General features: G+C 41.0%; 1 protein-coding gene across 2 annotated transcripts; it reads left to right on the top strand.

Annotated features, from left to right (window-relative positions):
- Positions 1 to 3,136: 3,136 nt before the first annotated feature.
- anxa13l (annexin A13, like) lies at positions 3,137 to 13,456 on the top strand. Of its 2 annotated transcripts, XM_029643776.1 has the most exons (11): positions 3,137 to 3,249; positions 4,050 to 4,125; positions 4,637 to 4,731; positions 5,218 to 5,388; positions 6,131 to 6,164; positions 8,073 to 8,152; positions 8,634 to 8,702; positions 9,009 to 9,110; positions 9,526 to 9,601; positions 11,087 to 11,199; positions 12,076 to 13,456. In XM_029643776.1, the coding sequence occupies exons 1-11, from the start codon at positions 3,235 to 3,237 to the stop codon at positions 12,193 to 12,195; spliced, it is 951 nt and encodes a 316-aa protein (XP_029499636.1). In that variant the 5' UTR covers positions 3,137 to 3,234; the 3' UTR covers positions 12,196 to 13,456. The 2 variants fall into 2 exon arrangements, with proteins under 2 accessions (XP_029499636.1, XP_029499637.1); XM_029643777.2 differs by lacking the exons at positions 11,087 to 11,199; positions 12,076 to 13,456 and adding an exon at positions 10,829 to 10,921.
- The last annotated feature ends 2,168 nt before the right edge of the window (positions 13,457 to 15,624 follow it).

The raw sequence follows: 15,624 nt of genomic DNA, 5'->3' as shown, positions 1-15,624 counted from the left end.
CTAACAGATGGCTAACTTGTAAAAACCCTTACATTTTTAGACATTTAATCCAGCGCATTGAATTATTAAATATTGAATATACTATTGAATATACTGAACATATATTGAATATGTGTTGATATTATAATATAATAAAAAATACTATATTTCAGAGAATGACATGCATCTGGTCAGTACTAGTTCAAAGCTGAATACAGAGAGAGACTGTGGGCTGTAGTGCAGGGTCAAAGGTGATTACAGAGAGAGACTGGGGGCTGTAGTGCAGGGTCAAAGGTGATTACAGAGAGAGACTGTGGGCTGTAGTGCAGGGTCAAAGCTGATTACAGAGAGAGACTGGGGGCTGTAGTGCAGGGTCAAAGGTGATTACAGAGAGACTGTGGGCTGTAGTGCAGGGTCAAAGGTGATTACAGAGAGAGACTGGGGGCTGTAGTGCAGGGTCAAAGGTGATTACAGAGAGAGACTGTGGGCTGTAGTGCAGGGTCAAAGGTGATTACAGAGAGAGACTGTGGGCTGTAGTGCAGGGTCAAAGCTGATTACAGAGAGAGACTGTGGGCTGTAGTGCAGGGTCACAGCTGATTACAGAGAGAGACTGTGGACTGTAGTGCAGGGTCAACGCTGATTACAGAGACAGACTGTGGGCTGTAGTGCAGGGTCAAAGGTGATTACAGAGAGAGACTGTAGTTACTTTGTGTTCTGACAATAAACACCAGAGGCTTTGTCTTTTCTACTTGTGTGTAAATGATGGTGGTTAGGGTTATTTGTTTATTAGGAGTTAGTCCATTTTATTACATAATCTACACCGTAACAGATTTTTTAAATTTTATTAATAGAGTAATTTAGGGCATTATCAACAGTAAAATACTTTGAAACATTTTACTCCAGCATGCTGTAAATTAAGGTGCATTGTGGGAAAATGTTGTGGGCGGGGAAAGACTTGCTGTATTTTGAATGGTGCTGTAATTCAACCACATCTAATACAAGTAGCATACCGTATCTTTGGAGAGCCTTTTGATCACTAGTGGGTGCAAGGTATTTTGAAGCGTGATTCGTAAGAAGCTATATTTGTTGCATCCGTGAGTGAGAATGCTGTACCAATTTATCTTTTATATGTTTACAGTGCCCCCATCATTAGAAAATGTATAGGGGACAGATTGAAGTGGCAGCCAGTCTTGAACCTTAAATGGTTGAGCATTTTGCCATGTCTTTTTGGTCTGTTTTGCCTTGTGGTCGTTGCCAGTTTGGAAGCCTTTGTTAAAGGCCTTTAAAAGTGCCTCCAAATATTCATTCATATGCTGTAAACACTCTACTTAGCAAACCAACCTGCTTGCACCAATCCCTTGTCAATACAGTAAAATACTGTGAAATACAAATCCCTCTCATCAATGAATTTCATTGATTCATTCTGATTACGGTAGTGTTTACTTTTTTTTACAGGAAAATACAGTCCGTTTTAGGGTTTTTGTAGTGTGTGTCATTATACAGTACTTGCTTTGATACCATATTTATATTACAGTAGGTGTACTGTAATATGAAATACTACATTTGACTGCCTGAAAACTACTGTAAACTCCTGTCATATTCATACACTAACCCTTTCTTTTTTTTGTAATAAAAATCTTACATTTTATCTCCAGAACAGAAATACATGTATCGTATAACGATTGCTGCTAAGGTTTCGTCTCACCTTGACAGATGTTAATTCTTTGTTATAATATAAATGCAACATGCAACAATTTCAAAATATTTACTGTTACAATTAAAACAAGTAAATCAGTCAATTTAAATCAATTAATTAGGCCCTAATCTATGGACTGGGCAAGGGTGCAGCAATGTGTGGGCCTGGGAGGGCATAGGCCAACCCACTGGGGAGCCAGGTCCCAGCCAAGCACAATTCGTGTTTCCCCACAAAAGGACTTTTCTACCCCCTCCCCCCCTCAGATGATCCCGCAGGTGAAGAAGCCGGATGTGGAGGTCCCGGGCTGGTGTGGTTACACATGGTCTGTGGCTGTGAGACTGGTTGGAGACGTACTGACAAATGATCTTAAACTACGTTGATGATAGAGAAATGAAGATTTAATTATCGGGCAACAGCTCTAGTGGACATTCCTAATGTCAGCATGCCAATTGCTCCCTCAAAACTTGAGACATCTACGGCATTGTGTTGTTTGACAAAACTGCACATTTTTAAAATGGCCTTTTATTTTCCCCAAGCACAAGGTGCACCTGTGTAATGATCATGCTGTTTAATCAGCTTGTTGATATCAACTTGATATGCCACACCTGTAAAGTGGATGGATTATCTTGGCAAAGGAGAAATAACAGGGATATAAACAAATGTGTGCACAACATCTGAGAGAAATTTTCTCGTGCATATGGAACATTTGTGATTATTTATTTCAACTCATGAAACATTCCAAATAATGCCATAGTCTGAAGATAGATTATATAGATTCTAGTCTGTCTGGAGTAACCTGAAAGCACATTAAGAAATATAAAATAAATCCAATTCAGCTGTGATTATTTTTTGATTTGACAAGTTTAAGGACCATAGATTGAAATGGGTTTAGAATATTAATATGAAGAAATGTAATGGATGTCAGAAGGATTCAGGAAGGGAATGAGAATTGGGTCAGATGAAGCCTAAATCCTTGGAGGAACCTAAGATATTTTAGACAGAAGGGGTCATGCAAAACTTGCTCATGCTAGTAACACACAGTGACGTGCATTACAGAACACAGAGGGGGAACGTTAGTTTGACCAGGTTTAAGTAGGGTGGCAGTGGTGATTAAGGAGAGTGAGGACAGGTGTGGAGGCTGATTAGCAATGTGTTGCAGCTGTGCTAGTTGAGTTAGTAGGGAACAGCGTTCAAGTCTTGTCCTATCGCCTGAATTTTTGTTCATTCTTAACACCATTAGTTGATTTCAATTCAATATAAAAGTAGTAGCCTATACTTCTTATGTTATACAGTTTAAATCAATGGTTTTAATTCACTAAATCATAGTACACAAACCGAAATGATTCAAATTGAGTAGCTAGATAGGATGATCACTAAACGCTTTCAGCAGTGTCGTAATTAGCCTACCAAATTGATACAGGCTGGTGACGTCAGCTATACTGGCAGGGCTGGTCCTTCGTGTGCAGAAGCGACTTCTTTAAAGGGTGACTAGCGAGGAGGGCGTTGACTGACCCGACACTGTACATCATCTTCGCTGGGTTGAAAACAAGATCTGCAACATGGGCAACGTCCAAGTGAGTGTCAAGTTTTGGACAATTTTCTTTTTAAGTGCGTTATCAGCTTTTGTTGACTTTCTATGCCTAGTAGCCTATTTGATGCTACTGTAGCCGGAAAGTAAACGAAAATAAACGCTCATTTTAAATGCGTCTAGGTACCACTCGACTGACTCAATCTACATGTCAAAGATATAGTTATTTATATTATGTTACAATGTAAGAACAATTAAGCTAAATGGCCCATCACACTGCTATTGTTTATCAAATCATTTTAAAGCTTTTAAAATGTCCGTTTTTAGAAAATGTATGTATCCATTAAATTGCCTGCTGTTTATCATAGCCTGTTATAAACGTAAGCTATGCAGCAGGACCATTCATATGTCAACCCGACTGTATATCAAATGCGTGTTAGGAGCGTGGCAGCTTGAGTAGGCTGCTTCTCTCTGGAATTTCTCAGAAATGCTCCCCACTCAATGATCAATACGGTTGCATTGTCTTTGGGGAGGCTGAGCGAGGAGGAGGGAGGCTGCCGCCTAAGTAGCTTTGTAGCAATATGCAATTGCCCCATGACTCAGCGCACAGAGACTGCACCCTTTTGCTAGACTAGGGACGGAGGGGAATCTAGTCTACTGTACTCAACCATGAAGGAGAAGTCTTTCTCGCATGATCTATACCGAAAAGACTGTTTCATTTTTAGGATGAAGTATGTGCCATAGACCTATGATTATTTGAGACAGATATGATATCATGGGAGAGCATATTTCTGTATGTTATATTAGTGTCATTTGGGTGTCCTGATTCTGAATGTTTTCCCATAGCCAACTATTACCCCCTATGAGGATTTTGATGTTGTGGCTGATATCAAGGCCATTCGCAAATCCTGCAAAGGTTTGGGTAAGTGTATTCCATTCAAGCATTAATTTAGGCCGAAGGCTATAGGATTCTCAAATCCGAGCCTTGAGGTTGATAGTAAGGATCGTTTTTCTTGTCTCCCTAATGAATTGATTAATCCATGTCAGTGATTGGTCAGAGCTACGTCTAGGTCTGAATCCGTTCCTGATTAGAAGGGCCAGAATGTAGACTAGCAGTACTGAGGATCAGTACAGGAACTTGTCATTAGTGTCTGTAGTCCCTTGCATAGGGTCATGGATGTGTTTTTTTTCTTGCACATCAGATAGATTCATGACATCATCCATCTGATTAGAAATAAAGTGACCTGATCACTATGTATCCACCAATATGAGTCAGTTATGCAGGGTTGTAATGATCAACGGATTATACAATGATAATGAACAATATACATTTTATTTATTGACACTCCATCAATGGATAGTTTTGAGCATTCACGGATCAACTGTTTGTAACCTTATATGATTTTAATTGTCTTTCTGATTCCTCTCCACAGGGACGGATGAGGAGGCCATCATTGAGATCCTGGCCAATCGTTCATCAGCACAGCGCTTGGAAATCAAGCACGCGTACTTCGAGAAGTATGACGACGTGAGTCGTTTCTCATCCGTAGACTCGGGAGATCAACACATTAAGACCGTTTTTATGTGAAATGCAGAGTCCAACTGTTTGTTTCATTTGAGTTGTTGGGGAGAAATACTTTTTGGATCACAAGATGGATGTCCTGAATGATGAGTTAGCATGGGGAATGAGTGATGGAAATACTAACATGTGTATAAAAAAATGGATGTTGATGCCATTGTACAGAATTTCCCCTCCTAGATTTCTATATTCTGCTTTGCTTGCCTCCTTGAAATAGGATTTTTTTTATATAGGAATCGAGGTCAGAACTTTCTTGTTTAAACGAGAGTGGAATTCCACTGTCCTTTTTATAAATGTATACTTTATCTAGACAGGAGGATACAGGGATTGAACCCTTGGTCTTTGGTGGGAAGGCAGACATGTGACAGCAGCAGGTGTGTTACCACAAGGAAAGACTTTTGAGAACCATCTGTTCTATGTATTGTCCATACTAAGGAGTTGGAGGAGGTGTTGAAGAAGGAGCTGACTGGTAGTTTTGAGATGGCCATTGTGGCCATGCTAGATCCGCCCCACATCTATTCTGCCAAGGAGCTGAGGAAGGCCATGAAAGGGGCGGGCACCGATGAGGCTGTTCTGGTGGAGATCCTGTGCACCAGCACCAATCAGGTATGTTGTTACTGGACCATTAAGCCAATGAGTCTCCTTTTTTATTTTATTTTACCATTATTTAACCAGGTAGCCTAGTTGGGAACTAGTTCTCATCTGCAACTGCGACCTGGCCAAGATAAAGCATAGCAGTTCGACACACACAACACAGAATACACATGGAATAAACAAACATACAATCAATAATACAGTATACACTGCATGTGAAAATGAGGTAGGATAAGAGGTAAGGCAATAAATAGGCCATGGTGGCAAAGTAATTACAATATAGCAATTAAGCACTGGAATGGTGGGATGTGCAGAAGACGAATTATTCTTGACTAAAGGCTTTTCGGGTATGTGTTTATTGGCCCAACTAGCGTTGCTTTGGACTGTCAAATCTGCACCCTGCAGGAATGTAATTGCACGATAATGACAAACAACGCTGTTCAGCAGGTCCATTTCACCTGTCACAATACTGTTCAACAGATCGTTACCTGTCCAACTTGTTTTTTTGACAAAGAGCAGGGGAGGTAGGGTAGCCTAGTGGTTAGAGCGTTGGACTAGTAACTAGAAGGTTGCAAACCCCCAAGCTGCCCCTGAACAGGCAGTTAACCCACTGTTCCTAGGCTATCATTGAAAATAAAAATTCTTAATGGACTTGACTAGTTAAATAAAAAATGTAAAAAATATTATTATTTAGTGAATGAAAACAGAAATGCTAAAGCAGAATGACTCTTATTCCCTGACTCTCTCCCAACAGGAGATCCTGACTTGCCAGGAGGCGTATGCCCAGGGTAAGTATTTTTATCCAGGACTTCATAATATATTTTATGGTCCAGAATATGGTCAGTCAACCCACACGCAACCAGTATTCTTGTATTTGTTATGTGAGTCACTAGGATGAATCACAGTGGAATCGGTCACGTTTTCCCCTCGTTCGCTGGTGGAGATTTAGACATGACATCATAAATTCATTTTAGAGTAATGTTGGAGCTTTTGGGAAATCTCCAACTGTCGATGAAACGTGACACTGTTTACCCCCTTAAAAAAATATGCTGGCCCAATGTCTGTCAAGGGAATTATTGATACATTCCATGCTGTTGTGATATTGAATTCATTCTTCTCAAATTGCTGTCCTTTCATAGTATTGCGTTTTGACATCCCATTATTTGGTTTTGTGAACTTTTGTCTTCATTTGTTGCTACTTTGTTTTCCTAACACATCTGAAATGGTGTTTTTCTTTATTTTTACTTTTTCTACATTGTAGAGTAATAGTGAAGATGTAAACTATGGAATCATGTAGTAACCAAAAAAGTGTTAAACAAATCCTAATATATTTTAGATTCTTCAAAGTAGCCACCCTTTGCCTTAATGACAGTTTTGCACATTATTGGCATTCTCTCAACGAGCTTCACCTGGAATGATTTTCCAACAGTCTTGAAGGAGTTCCCACATATGCTGAGCACTTGTTGGCTGCTTTTCCTTCACTCTGCTGTCCTCTCATCCCCAACCATCTCAATTGGGTTGATGTCTGACTGCGGAGGCCAGGTCATCTGATGCAGCACTCATCACTCTCCTTGGTCAAATAGCCCTTACACAGCCTGGAGGTGTGTTGGGTCATTGTCCTTTTACAAATGATAGTCCCACTAAGCACACACCAGATGGGCTGGCATATTGCTGTGGTTGCCATGCTGGTTAAGTGTGCCTTGAATTCTAAATAAATCAGACCATGTCACCAGCAAAGCACCATCACACCACCTCCTCCATGCTTCACAGTGGGAACCACACATGCGGAGATCATCCTTTCACCTACTCTGCGTCTCTCAAAGACACGGTGGGAAAATCTCAAATTTGGACTCATCAGACCAAAGGACAGCTTTCTACCGGTCTATTGTCAATTGTGTGTTTCTTGGCCCAAGCAATTATCTTATTGGTGTCCTTTAGTAGTGGTTTCTTTGCAGCAATTTGACCATGAAGGCCTGATTCACACAGTCTCCTCTGAACAGTTGATGTGTCTGTTACTTCAACTTCAACTCAGAAGCATTTTATTGGCCTGCAATTTCTGAGGCTGGTAACTCTAATGAACTTATCCTCTGCAGCAGTGGTAACAGTCTTTCTGTCCTGTGGCAGCCCTCATGAGAGCCAGTTTCTTAGCGGATTATGGTTTTTGCGACTGCACTCGAAGAAAGTTTTTAAAAATTCACTATTGACTGACCTTCATGTCTTAAAGTAATGATGGACTGTCATTTCTATTTGCTTATTTTAGCTGTTCTTGACATAATATGGACTTAGCCCTATTTCTTAAAAGACTATATTCTGCATGCTATCCCTACTGTCACAACACAACGGATTGGCTCAAATGCATTAAGAAGGAAAGAAATTCCACAAATGGACTTTTAAACAAGGCATACCTGTTAACTGAAAAGCATTCCAGGTGACTACCTCATGAAGCTGGTTGAGAGAATGCCAAGTGTGCCAAGCTAAGGCAAAGGTTGGCTACTTTGAAGAATCTCAAATAAAAAATGAACACTTTGTTGATTACCACATGATTCCTTATGTGTTACTTCATAGTTTTGATATCTTCACTATTCTACAATGTAAATATGTAAAAAGGCCCTGGACACCTACTCATTCAAAACTTTTGACTGGTACTGTACATCTGGAATGACCTCTACAGTGAGACCCATTTGTTTACCCTCCAGTGAACGAACGTGACCTTGTGGCTGACATTGAGGATGACACCAGTGGAGATGTCAAGAACCTCCTGATATCTCTTCTGCAGGTAGACAGGGTGATATTCTATGCTTAAAGTACATGTGCTAAATATACACATTTTGCACCAATTGATCACGTGACAAGGCGACACGACATCAACTGGAGGTGTTTCCCATTGGGAGGCCAGTCTGTGGGCCTTGTGCCCACTCTTTCCCCGCCCCCTTCCCACTTCCCCTGCACTAAAAGGTACATGACTCATATCCCCTCAATCCTATCACAATGACCATGTAAATTAATTTGGATAAGAATGACTGCTAGGTATGAAAGTTAAAAGAATTAAATGGGAAACAGGAAAATACATTTTGGTTTGGGAAAACCTTCCTTGTGAGTCAACAAAGTGGCATTACATCATAGCTTCGCTTGATAGGTTGATTCCTCCCAGACCTGCTCTTTCACTCTTACTCGGTCTGTCGCCATCCTTTCTTTGTCCCCCTCGCTCTCCCTTTGCATCTCTTTACCCCCACACCCTCTTCTCTCTACCCTGATAGGCTAACCGAGATGAAGGCTTCGAGGTGGACGAGGGACTGGCCGAGCAGGATGCGACCGCTATGTTTGAGGTGAGCTCACTACGTACGGTACCAGGCTCTTGTTTTATGTCTATCAACCCCCCATGATGCTCTAGGAATCGGTATAAAGGTAAGACTTCAACAAATAGCGGTTGTGGAACGTGACTAAACAATTTCTTTCGTGTAAATCTGCCATTGACATCAATGTCTAATTTATGCAAAAATCCAAGTTGTGTGTATGGATCTCGAGCCAGAATTCATTTTTTTTTCCCTAAGCACTGACTTTGACTGTGTATCCCTGTGCTTTCTGCTGGTGTCTTGATGAAGTGACTTCTGGTCTTTGTTTGTGGATGTCAGGCAGGAGAGGGTCGTTTTGGAACGGACGAGTCCACCTTCAGTTACATTTTGACACACAGGAACTACGTGCAGCTTCAGGCCACCTTCAAGATCTATGAGCAGGTATGTACAGTACACCTGCTATTTACAGTATGTACAGCACACCTGCCACTGGGGGGGTCATTAACTCTGTCAACGCTCTGAATTGACAATAGTCAACAGTGTAAGAAAATAACCGTTATTACTAGGTTGGTCCAGTGGCATAAGCCGCTGCCTCATCCCACATACTGCTGCAGATCTGTCCCACTGCTCTTTCCTCGATCTGTCCTATCCAATAAACAGATGCGTGAGGAGTGGGACTGCCCCACTTTTTAAAAATAAGAAGGAAATAAAACTATTTGCCATTTAAATGGAAGCACTTCTAAGTACTTGGGGAAATTGCCTGGCAGTAGTCAGTTATGTTTTGTACTCTGTATGAACATGGACAAATGGATCACCATCTTGATTCTGTGTTCACTGTCCTGTTTGTTCTCTTCAGCTCTCTGGGACAGAGATCCTGGATGCCATTGACAACGAAGCCACTGGGACCTTAAAGGAGTGTTACATCACCCTGGGTATGTCATTTCTAAAGGCCATGTTTTACATGGTTGCTAACTACCTGTAAGTTAGATACACTGAACAAAAATATAAACACAAATACATTTATTTGTCACATGGGCTGAATACAACAGGTGTAGACCTTACAGTGAAATGCTTACTTGCAGACCAATAGTGCAAAAAAGGTATTAGGTGAACAACCGGTAGGTAAAACAGTAAAAAGACAGGCTATATAAAGTAGCAAGGCTACATACAGACACCGGTTAGTCAGGCTGAAGTAGTATGTACAAATGGTTAAAGGGACTATGCATATATGATAAACTGAGAGTAGCGTAAAAGAGGGTGGGTGGAGGGACACAATGCAGATAGCCTGGTCTGCCACTGTGCGGGAGCACTGGTTGGTCGGCCCAATTGAGGTAGTATGTACATATAGTTAGTGACTATGCATATATGATAAACAGAGTAACAGCAGTGTAAAAGGAGGGGTGGGGGGGGGCACAAAATGCAAATAGTCCGGGTAGCCATTTGATTACCTGTTCAGGAGTCTTATGGCTTGGGGGTAGAAACTGTTGAGTTGTAAAGGGTTGGTTTTGTGCGCTGAAATAAAAGATCCCAGAAATGTTCCATAACACACAAATAGTTCTCCATTTGTTTACATCCCTGTTGGTGAGCATTTCTCCTTTGCCAAGATAATCCATCCCTCGAACATCATTTTAGAGAATTTGGCAGTACGTCCAACCGGCCTCAACTTCAGACCATGTGTAGGGGCGACAGGTAGCCTAGTGGTTTAAGAGCGTTGGGTCAGTAATGAAAAGGTTGTTGGTTTCAGTCTCTGACCTGACTAGGTGAAAAATCTGTCGGCGTGCCCTTGAACAAGGTACTTAACCCTAATTGTTCATGTAAGTCGCTCTGGCTAAGAGTGTCTGATAAAACGACCTAAATGTGTAACCACTCCAGCCCAGGACCTCCACATCCGGCTTCACCTGGGACCAGCCACCTGGACAGCTGATGAAACTGAGTAGTATATCTGTCGATAATAAAGCCCTTTTGTGGGGAAAACTAATTCTGATTGGCTGGGCCTTGCTCCCCTGTGGGTGGGCCTATACCCACACACTGTGCCTCTTCCAGTTATGTGAAATCTATAGATTAGGGCCTAATACATTTATTTAAATTGACAGATTTTCTTATGAACTAACTCAGTGAAATTGTTTCATGTTATGTTTTTATATTTTTGTTCCATATAGGTGACTGAGGGTGAAACCATTCACTGCCACTAGTTGTAAATGTGACATAAAGCAAATTACTTCAAATTAGGAAATAAACTTTCATTCATCAAATGTAAACAGAACCGTGGCTTTTTTCTTTTTTTTTTTTGACTGAGTTGCCATGACATTGAACCCAATGCTGGAGTTAGACTTAAGTGCCCCTCCAACTCAGTGCTCTGTGAGGCACACAGGGAAGTATTCATATGTGTGTCTGCATGCACATCTCTTTCTCTACAGTGCGTTGTGCCAAAAACCCTCAGCTCTATTTTGCCCGTCGCCTGAACGCCGCAATGAAAGGGGCGGGCACTGACGAAGACACGCTCATCCGCATCATTGTTGGTCGCTCAGAGGTATGACATCAAGGCATGAGACACAGAATATTACTCTTTAAGGGGTTTAGTACCACCACTGTGTTTCTAAAGCGTTTGTCCTGTTAGACTATGCCCCCCCCCCTCGTTTCCTAACAGTATTGTGTAGGGCGTATGATGGAGGGTGGTGCCACAATTGTTGCTTGAGCATATGACGCGACCTTGCTCAGGAATCACTCTGCTAAAGCAACAATTATTTTGTTTACCATAATAAGGAAACTGTCACCGTTTTATAATTATTTCTTGCGCAACGGGAGTTATTCTGTGTACCATTTGTTTTGTCAAATCATTTGAAACGTATTCAACTTTATTAGCTCTCTTCATGGGTTGCAAGTTTCTTCACAATATTGTTTTTAATGTTTTAGGACTGATGCCCAACTGAAAAAGATGTAGTCTAAAGTGCATTACTGTGGCTTGGAAACACGATGACATTTTCAAAGGGGAAAATCTTTATCATTGTGATGTCGCCAGATTGGCTTTAGATGCAGTATGACTTTAGCTAGCTAAGATTGAGGGGACGGCACTGAATTTTAGCTAGCTAACGTTAGCAATAGTTTTACTTTTACAAACTTTGCTAGCTAATGGCCAGCTCTCTCTAAAGTAAATTTGAGGACATTTCATTATTTCTTGAGCAATATCATTGAATTTGCAGGCCGCTGTCGTGTAATTTTGACAAGTCTTTTCGTCTTTCGTTCAGAATGACTGGGCACCAGTATGAGTCGTATGTTCATAACAATGTGCGGACAGAGGTGCAACCCACAAATACTACTACTACTTGCCCTCTAAATAAGAACATATCAATGTCATACGAGGATAATTATAGAACCAGAAGATCATGTAAATGTTTGTTTCCAACAGTTTGACCTGGAGACCATTAAGGAGATGTACCTGGAGAAGTATGATGTTCCTCTGAAAGAAGCTCTGAGCTCTGAGTGTGGAGGAGACTTCAAACGTCTCCTACTGGAGATCCTGCACTAAGACCCCTGTTTGTTTCTTTCTGTTCCTCTTATTCTTTATCCTTCTTTGACAGTTACACTCCTAAAACACCTGTCTTATACTTCTACCTCTCTCATCCTCTTCCTTCTCTCCGGCTCTGACTGCAGCATGAACCAAAAACCAACCACACCATCATGTGTTACTAACACAGACAAAAGATGTCACTAACTTCTACATTGAGTTATGAACAGAAGACTGCCAAGTAGCCTAGGCCGTATACTGGATAATGGCGTAATCGTCATAGACCTGAATTATAAATACTGTTCTTAAAACCGAATAACATTATATTGATATACTATGTTGATTTTCATACATTCCACAGTTGGTTACATTTGGCCTATTTGTCATTCTTTTTTTTCCCTCTTTTTGTCAAAGCTGTGGGAAGTAAAGGTGCTGAGGGCGCTGCAACACCCCTTGGGGGAAAAAGAGGCAATTTGCTTTAAAAACAAAAACAAATTAGTAAACTTGTCCTTTACTGCTCCTGTATCAGTTGAGGAAAAATACTACTCAACATCCCCCTGTTCTTATTCCTTTCTTGTTTGTGGCTGATAGTTGATGTTGGCTGTATCATTAGTTCATACCACGTTTACTGTGTCTACCACATAGTTGCCTTGACGAAGCCTTAAGAGATGCTTTCCGGTACATACAGGATCATGACATGGCTCCATTTTGAATCCATCATTAGGATTTTTAACCTGTAGGAAAGAAGTTGCCCGGTGTTTATAGATTACCTTTTTAGATCAAAGCCTTCTCTCTTTTGAAATATTTACACTGACAATTATTTTTTTCTTTCTAATAAAACTCAATGGGAAAACAGTAGTAACCAATTGAATTAGTTGATATAAATAAGTGGATGTTAATGCTTTTAGAGAGCAATGAGAGCTCTAAAAATAATATATTAAGGAGGGAATGCACCATAGCATTGATTGTAGTATGTCATTTAAAGGAAATGTGCAAATTAATCGTAAGGCTTCAAGTACAATCATGATCATGTAGTATTAAAGGCAACTACTGTATGGTGATATTACATGGCCTCCTAAAATGGTATATCAAAAATACCTCTAACTATCTTGTGAGTGGGCTTCTGTTGTGTCAGCTATACAGGTGTCAGAACGGTATTGATGGCAACCAGGTCAATGTCAACGACTTGCATTTTGGATTAATGTTATCCTGAACATAGCCAAAGATTTGTGGTTACTGTAAAATATAAAGCATAGCTATATTAAACCGAACAATGCATGTTGCGGTGTTTTTCACTTATTTTCTTTTGTCAACCTCTAAGTGAAATTGCATTTAATGAGATGGATATGTGTTCAGTACTACTGGTTTTATTTTTGGGGGTCACATAATGGACTAATCAATTACTTTAAACTGTAAAACTTGTTTCCTGCGGGCCTTGCCAAAAAGCGTGCGAATGAGTGTTCATATGCAGAGCGTTTATTGCCTTGGTATCTATGCCCAGTTTTAACCTCTAGATGGCACTAGATCTACTGTTACCCAATAACCAAACTGCAGGTCCAATGTTGTTGTGCCAACTATACTATTAGGGGAGAACGCAAGGTACTGTTACATTTGACAAGATATAGCACACTCAGTCCCCCCCCCCCCCCAATATAGTAAGTCCTTATCTGAAAGATATGCTTTCTTTGACTGTCTCTGACCTGGGACCCCAGGAAGAGTAATAAATACTGAAAGCCATAGGTGGCTGTACTGGAAAGGAAGGCATGTTTAGTGTAGTACATTTTGGATACGGTTTTAATGTTGAGTACATTGTTGGATACTCTCAATGTCTTAAACATTTAACACTTAGGTACAATTTAGCAGATGCTCTTTTCCAGAGTGACTTAGTGCTTTCATCTTAAGATGGCTAAGTGAGAACCACGTCACATTGTCTCGTTGAAGAGGTAGGATTTCGGAAGGTACACTTCGTAATTGATTTTTCCACTTCCTTTGTACGCCTACAGGACAACACAAATACATGTTTTTCTATGGCCATTCAGGAAAATCATATGGGTAAGCCTTTATCTTGAGGAATATACAGAGTTAACAGGGAAACTGAGGAAAAAGCTTGCCTGAGATGCCTCCCAAACAAGCCCCAACTCCTTCCAGATGGCGCATCATCACCTAGAGGGCTACTGTATCCTTCCACAGGCGGTAACTGTAGCTCTTTCTCTCCTGTCTCTACTCTTCGCTCTGTCTACCCCTCCTATTTTTCCCTTAGTTTCTGTGTCTATCTCCCCCTCCCTCTCTCTCACCCTCTGGGACTGTTTGTCAGTGGGACACTGTTAAGGTGACCCGATGGGTGATTGTGTCAATCTCAAAAGAGTTCTCAAAAGCAGACATTCTCCTAGTTGCAGTTGGTCTTCTGTCTGTGAAACATGTGGATACCACACTTTCTCCCCGGCCCGTCTGCGATACTCCCCAAGGACCGAATCCTAATTAGAGATATGAGCATAACATTGACGCATGCATTGATGTCAATGGACAACCCACCTACTGTTAAAGGGGGAGTTTTCTTTTAAGTGAAGTCTCCCACCTTAGGCGGGTGGTGTCACCCCTCCATGCAGGCAGGTGTTTTTTTTTTGTCCAGCATCTCCTGACTAGTAGTGGAAGTTGCGGTCTCAAAAGCATTCAAAAAGCAAGTCCCTCAAAGGAGCTGACATTGTATATCTGTAATATACTGTACTTGCTATTATCTGTAAAAGTTGACAATATTTAAATTGTGAAGCATTTCCTGATTGGCTTCTCACTCTACCCGCATGCCAAAAAAAACGTGTGATAGTCAAGTTCCACACACAGTCTGAAAACATGGTGTGGCTGTGTATATTATTGTAATGGTCTGAAGGACATTTTTTGTGGTTTTGAGAACACAGCTAGCTGTGCTAACCATTTCCACTAGCATTGCATGCAGCACCCGTGCTAACTGGGACATGCTGGACCTAGCTAAATAATGATCTAGTGCACTTAACGTTCTGGGTGTTTCAACACCATCTTAGGTAAGTGTAATTTAACAGTAAACCAGAGACTGAAGAGGAAGCGAGACACTCTACGTCTTCATTTTTTTTTTCTGGCTACATTAGTCAATGAACTTAGCAGACCAACCCCAGCTGCTATTGCATTGGTGTCTATGGGAGAACCAAAGCAGACCGGAACTGACCCCCACCCCCCTGAGTGAACCATCTTCATTATTCACTGTCTTTTTTAAAAACTTCAACTAAGCAAAGTGGCATTTTAAACTGACTCCGCGATATGACATTGCCGCGAGTATCACCGCAGATCTTACAGAAGAGCAAAACGATGCACTATAATTCACTCATAGTATCAGCACACGTGCACTTTCAATAACTACGTGATTGCTGCGAGACCAGAAAGTGAAGTTTAGCCTTGCGTTTCAATGTCCTTAGTTGTTAA

Source organism: Oncorhynchus nerka, linkage group LG20, assembly GCF_034236695.1.
Source record: "Oncorhynchus nerka isolate Pitt River linkage group LG20, Oner_Uvic_2.0, whole genome shotgun sequence".
NCBI classification, from domain to species: Eukaryota; Metazoa; Chordata; class Actinopteri; order Salmoniformes; family Salmonidae; genus Oncorhynchus; species Oncorhynchus nerka.
The sequence above is the reverse complement of the archived record's forward strand: the minus strand, read 5'-3'. Positions and strand labels throughout refer to the sequence as shown.

Coding starts and splice junctions, on each gene's coding strand:
- anxa13l (XM_029643776.1), top strand. Junction 4,732..5,217: donor ACTTCGAGAAGTATGACGAC/GTGAGTCGTTTC, acceptor GTCCATACTAAG/GAGTTGGAGGAGGTGTTGAA. Junction 6,165..8,072: donor CCAGGAGGCGTATGCCCAGG/GTAAGTATTTTT, acceptor TTTACCCTCCAG/TGAACGAACGTGACCTTGTG.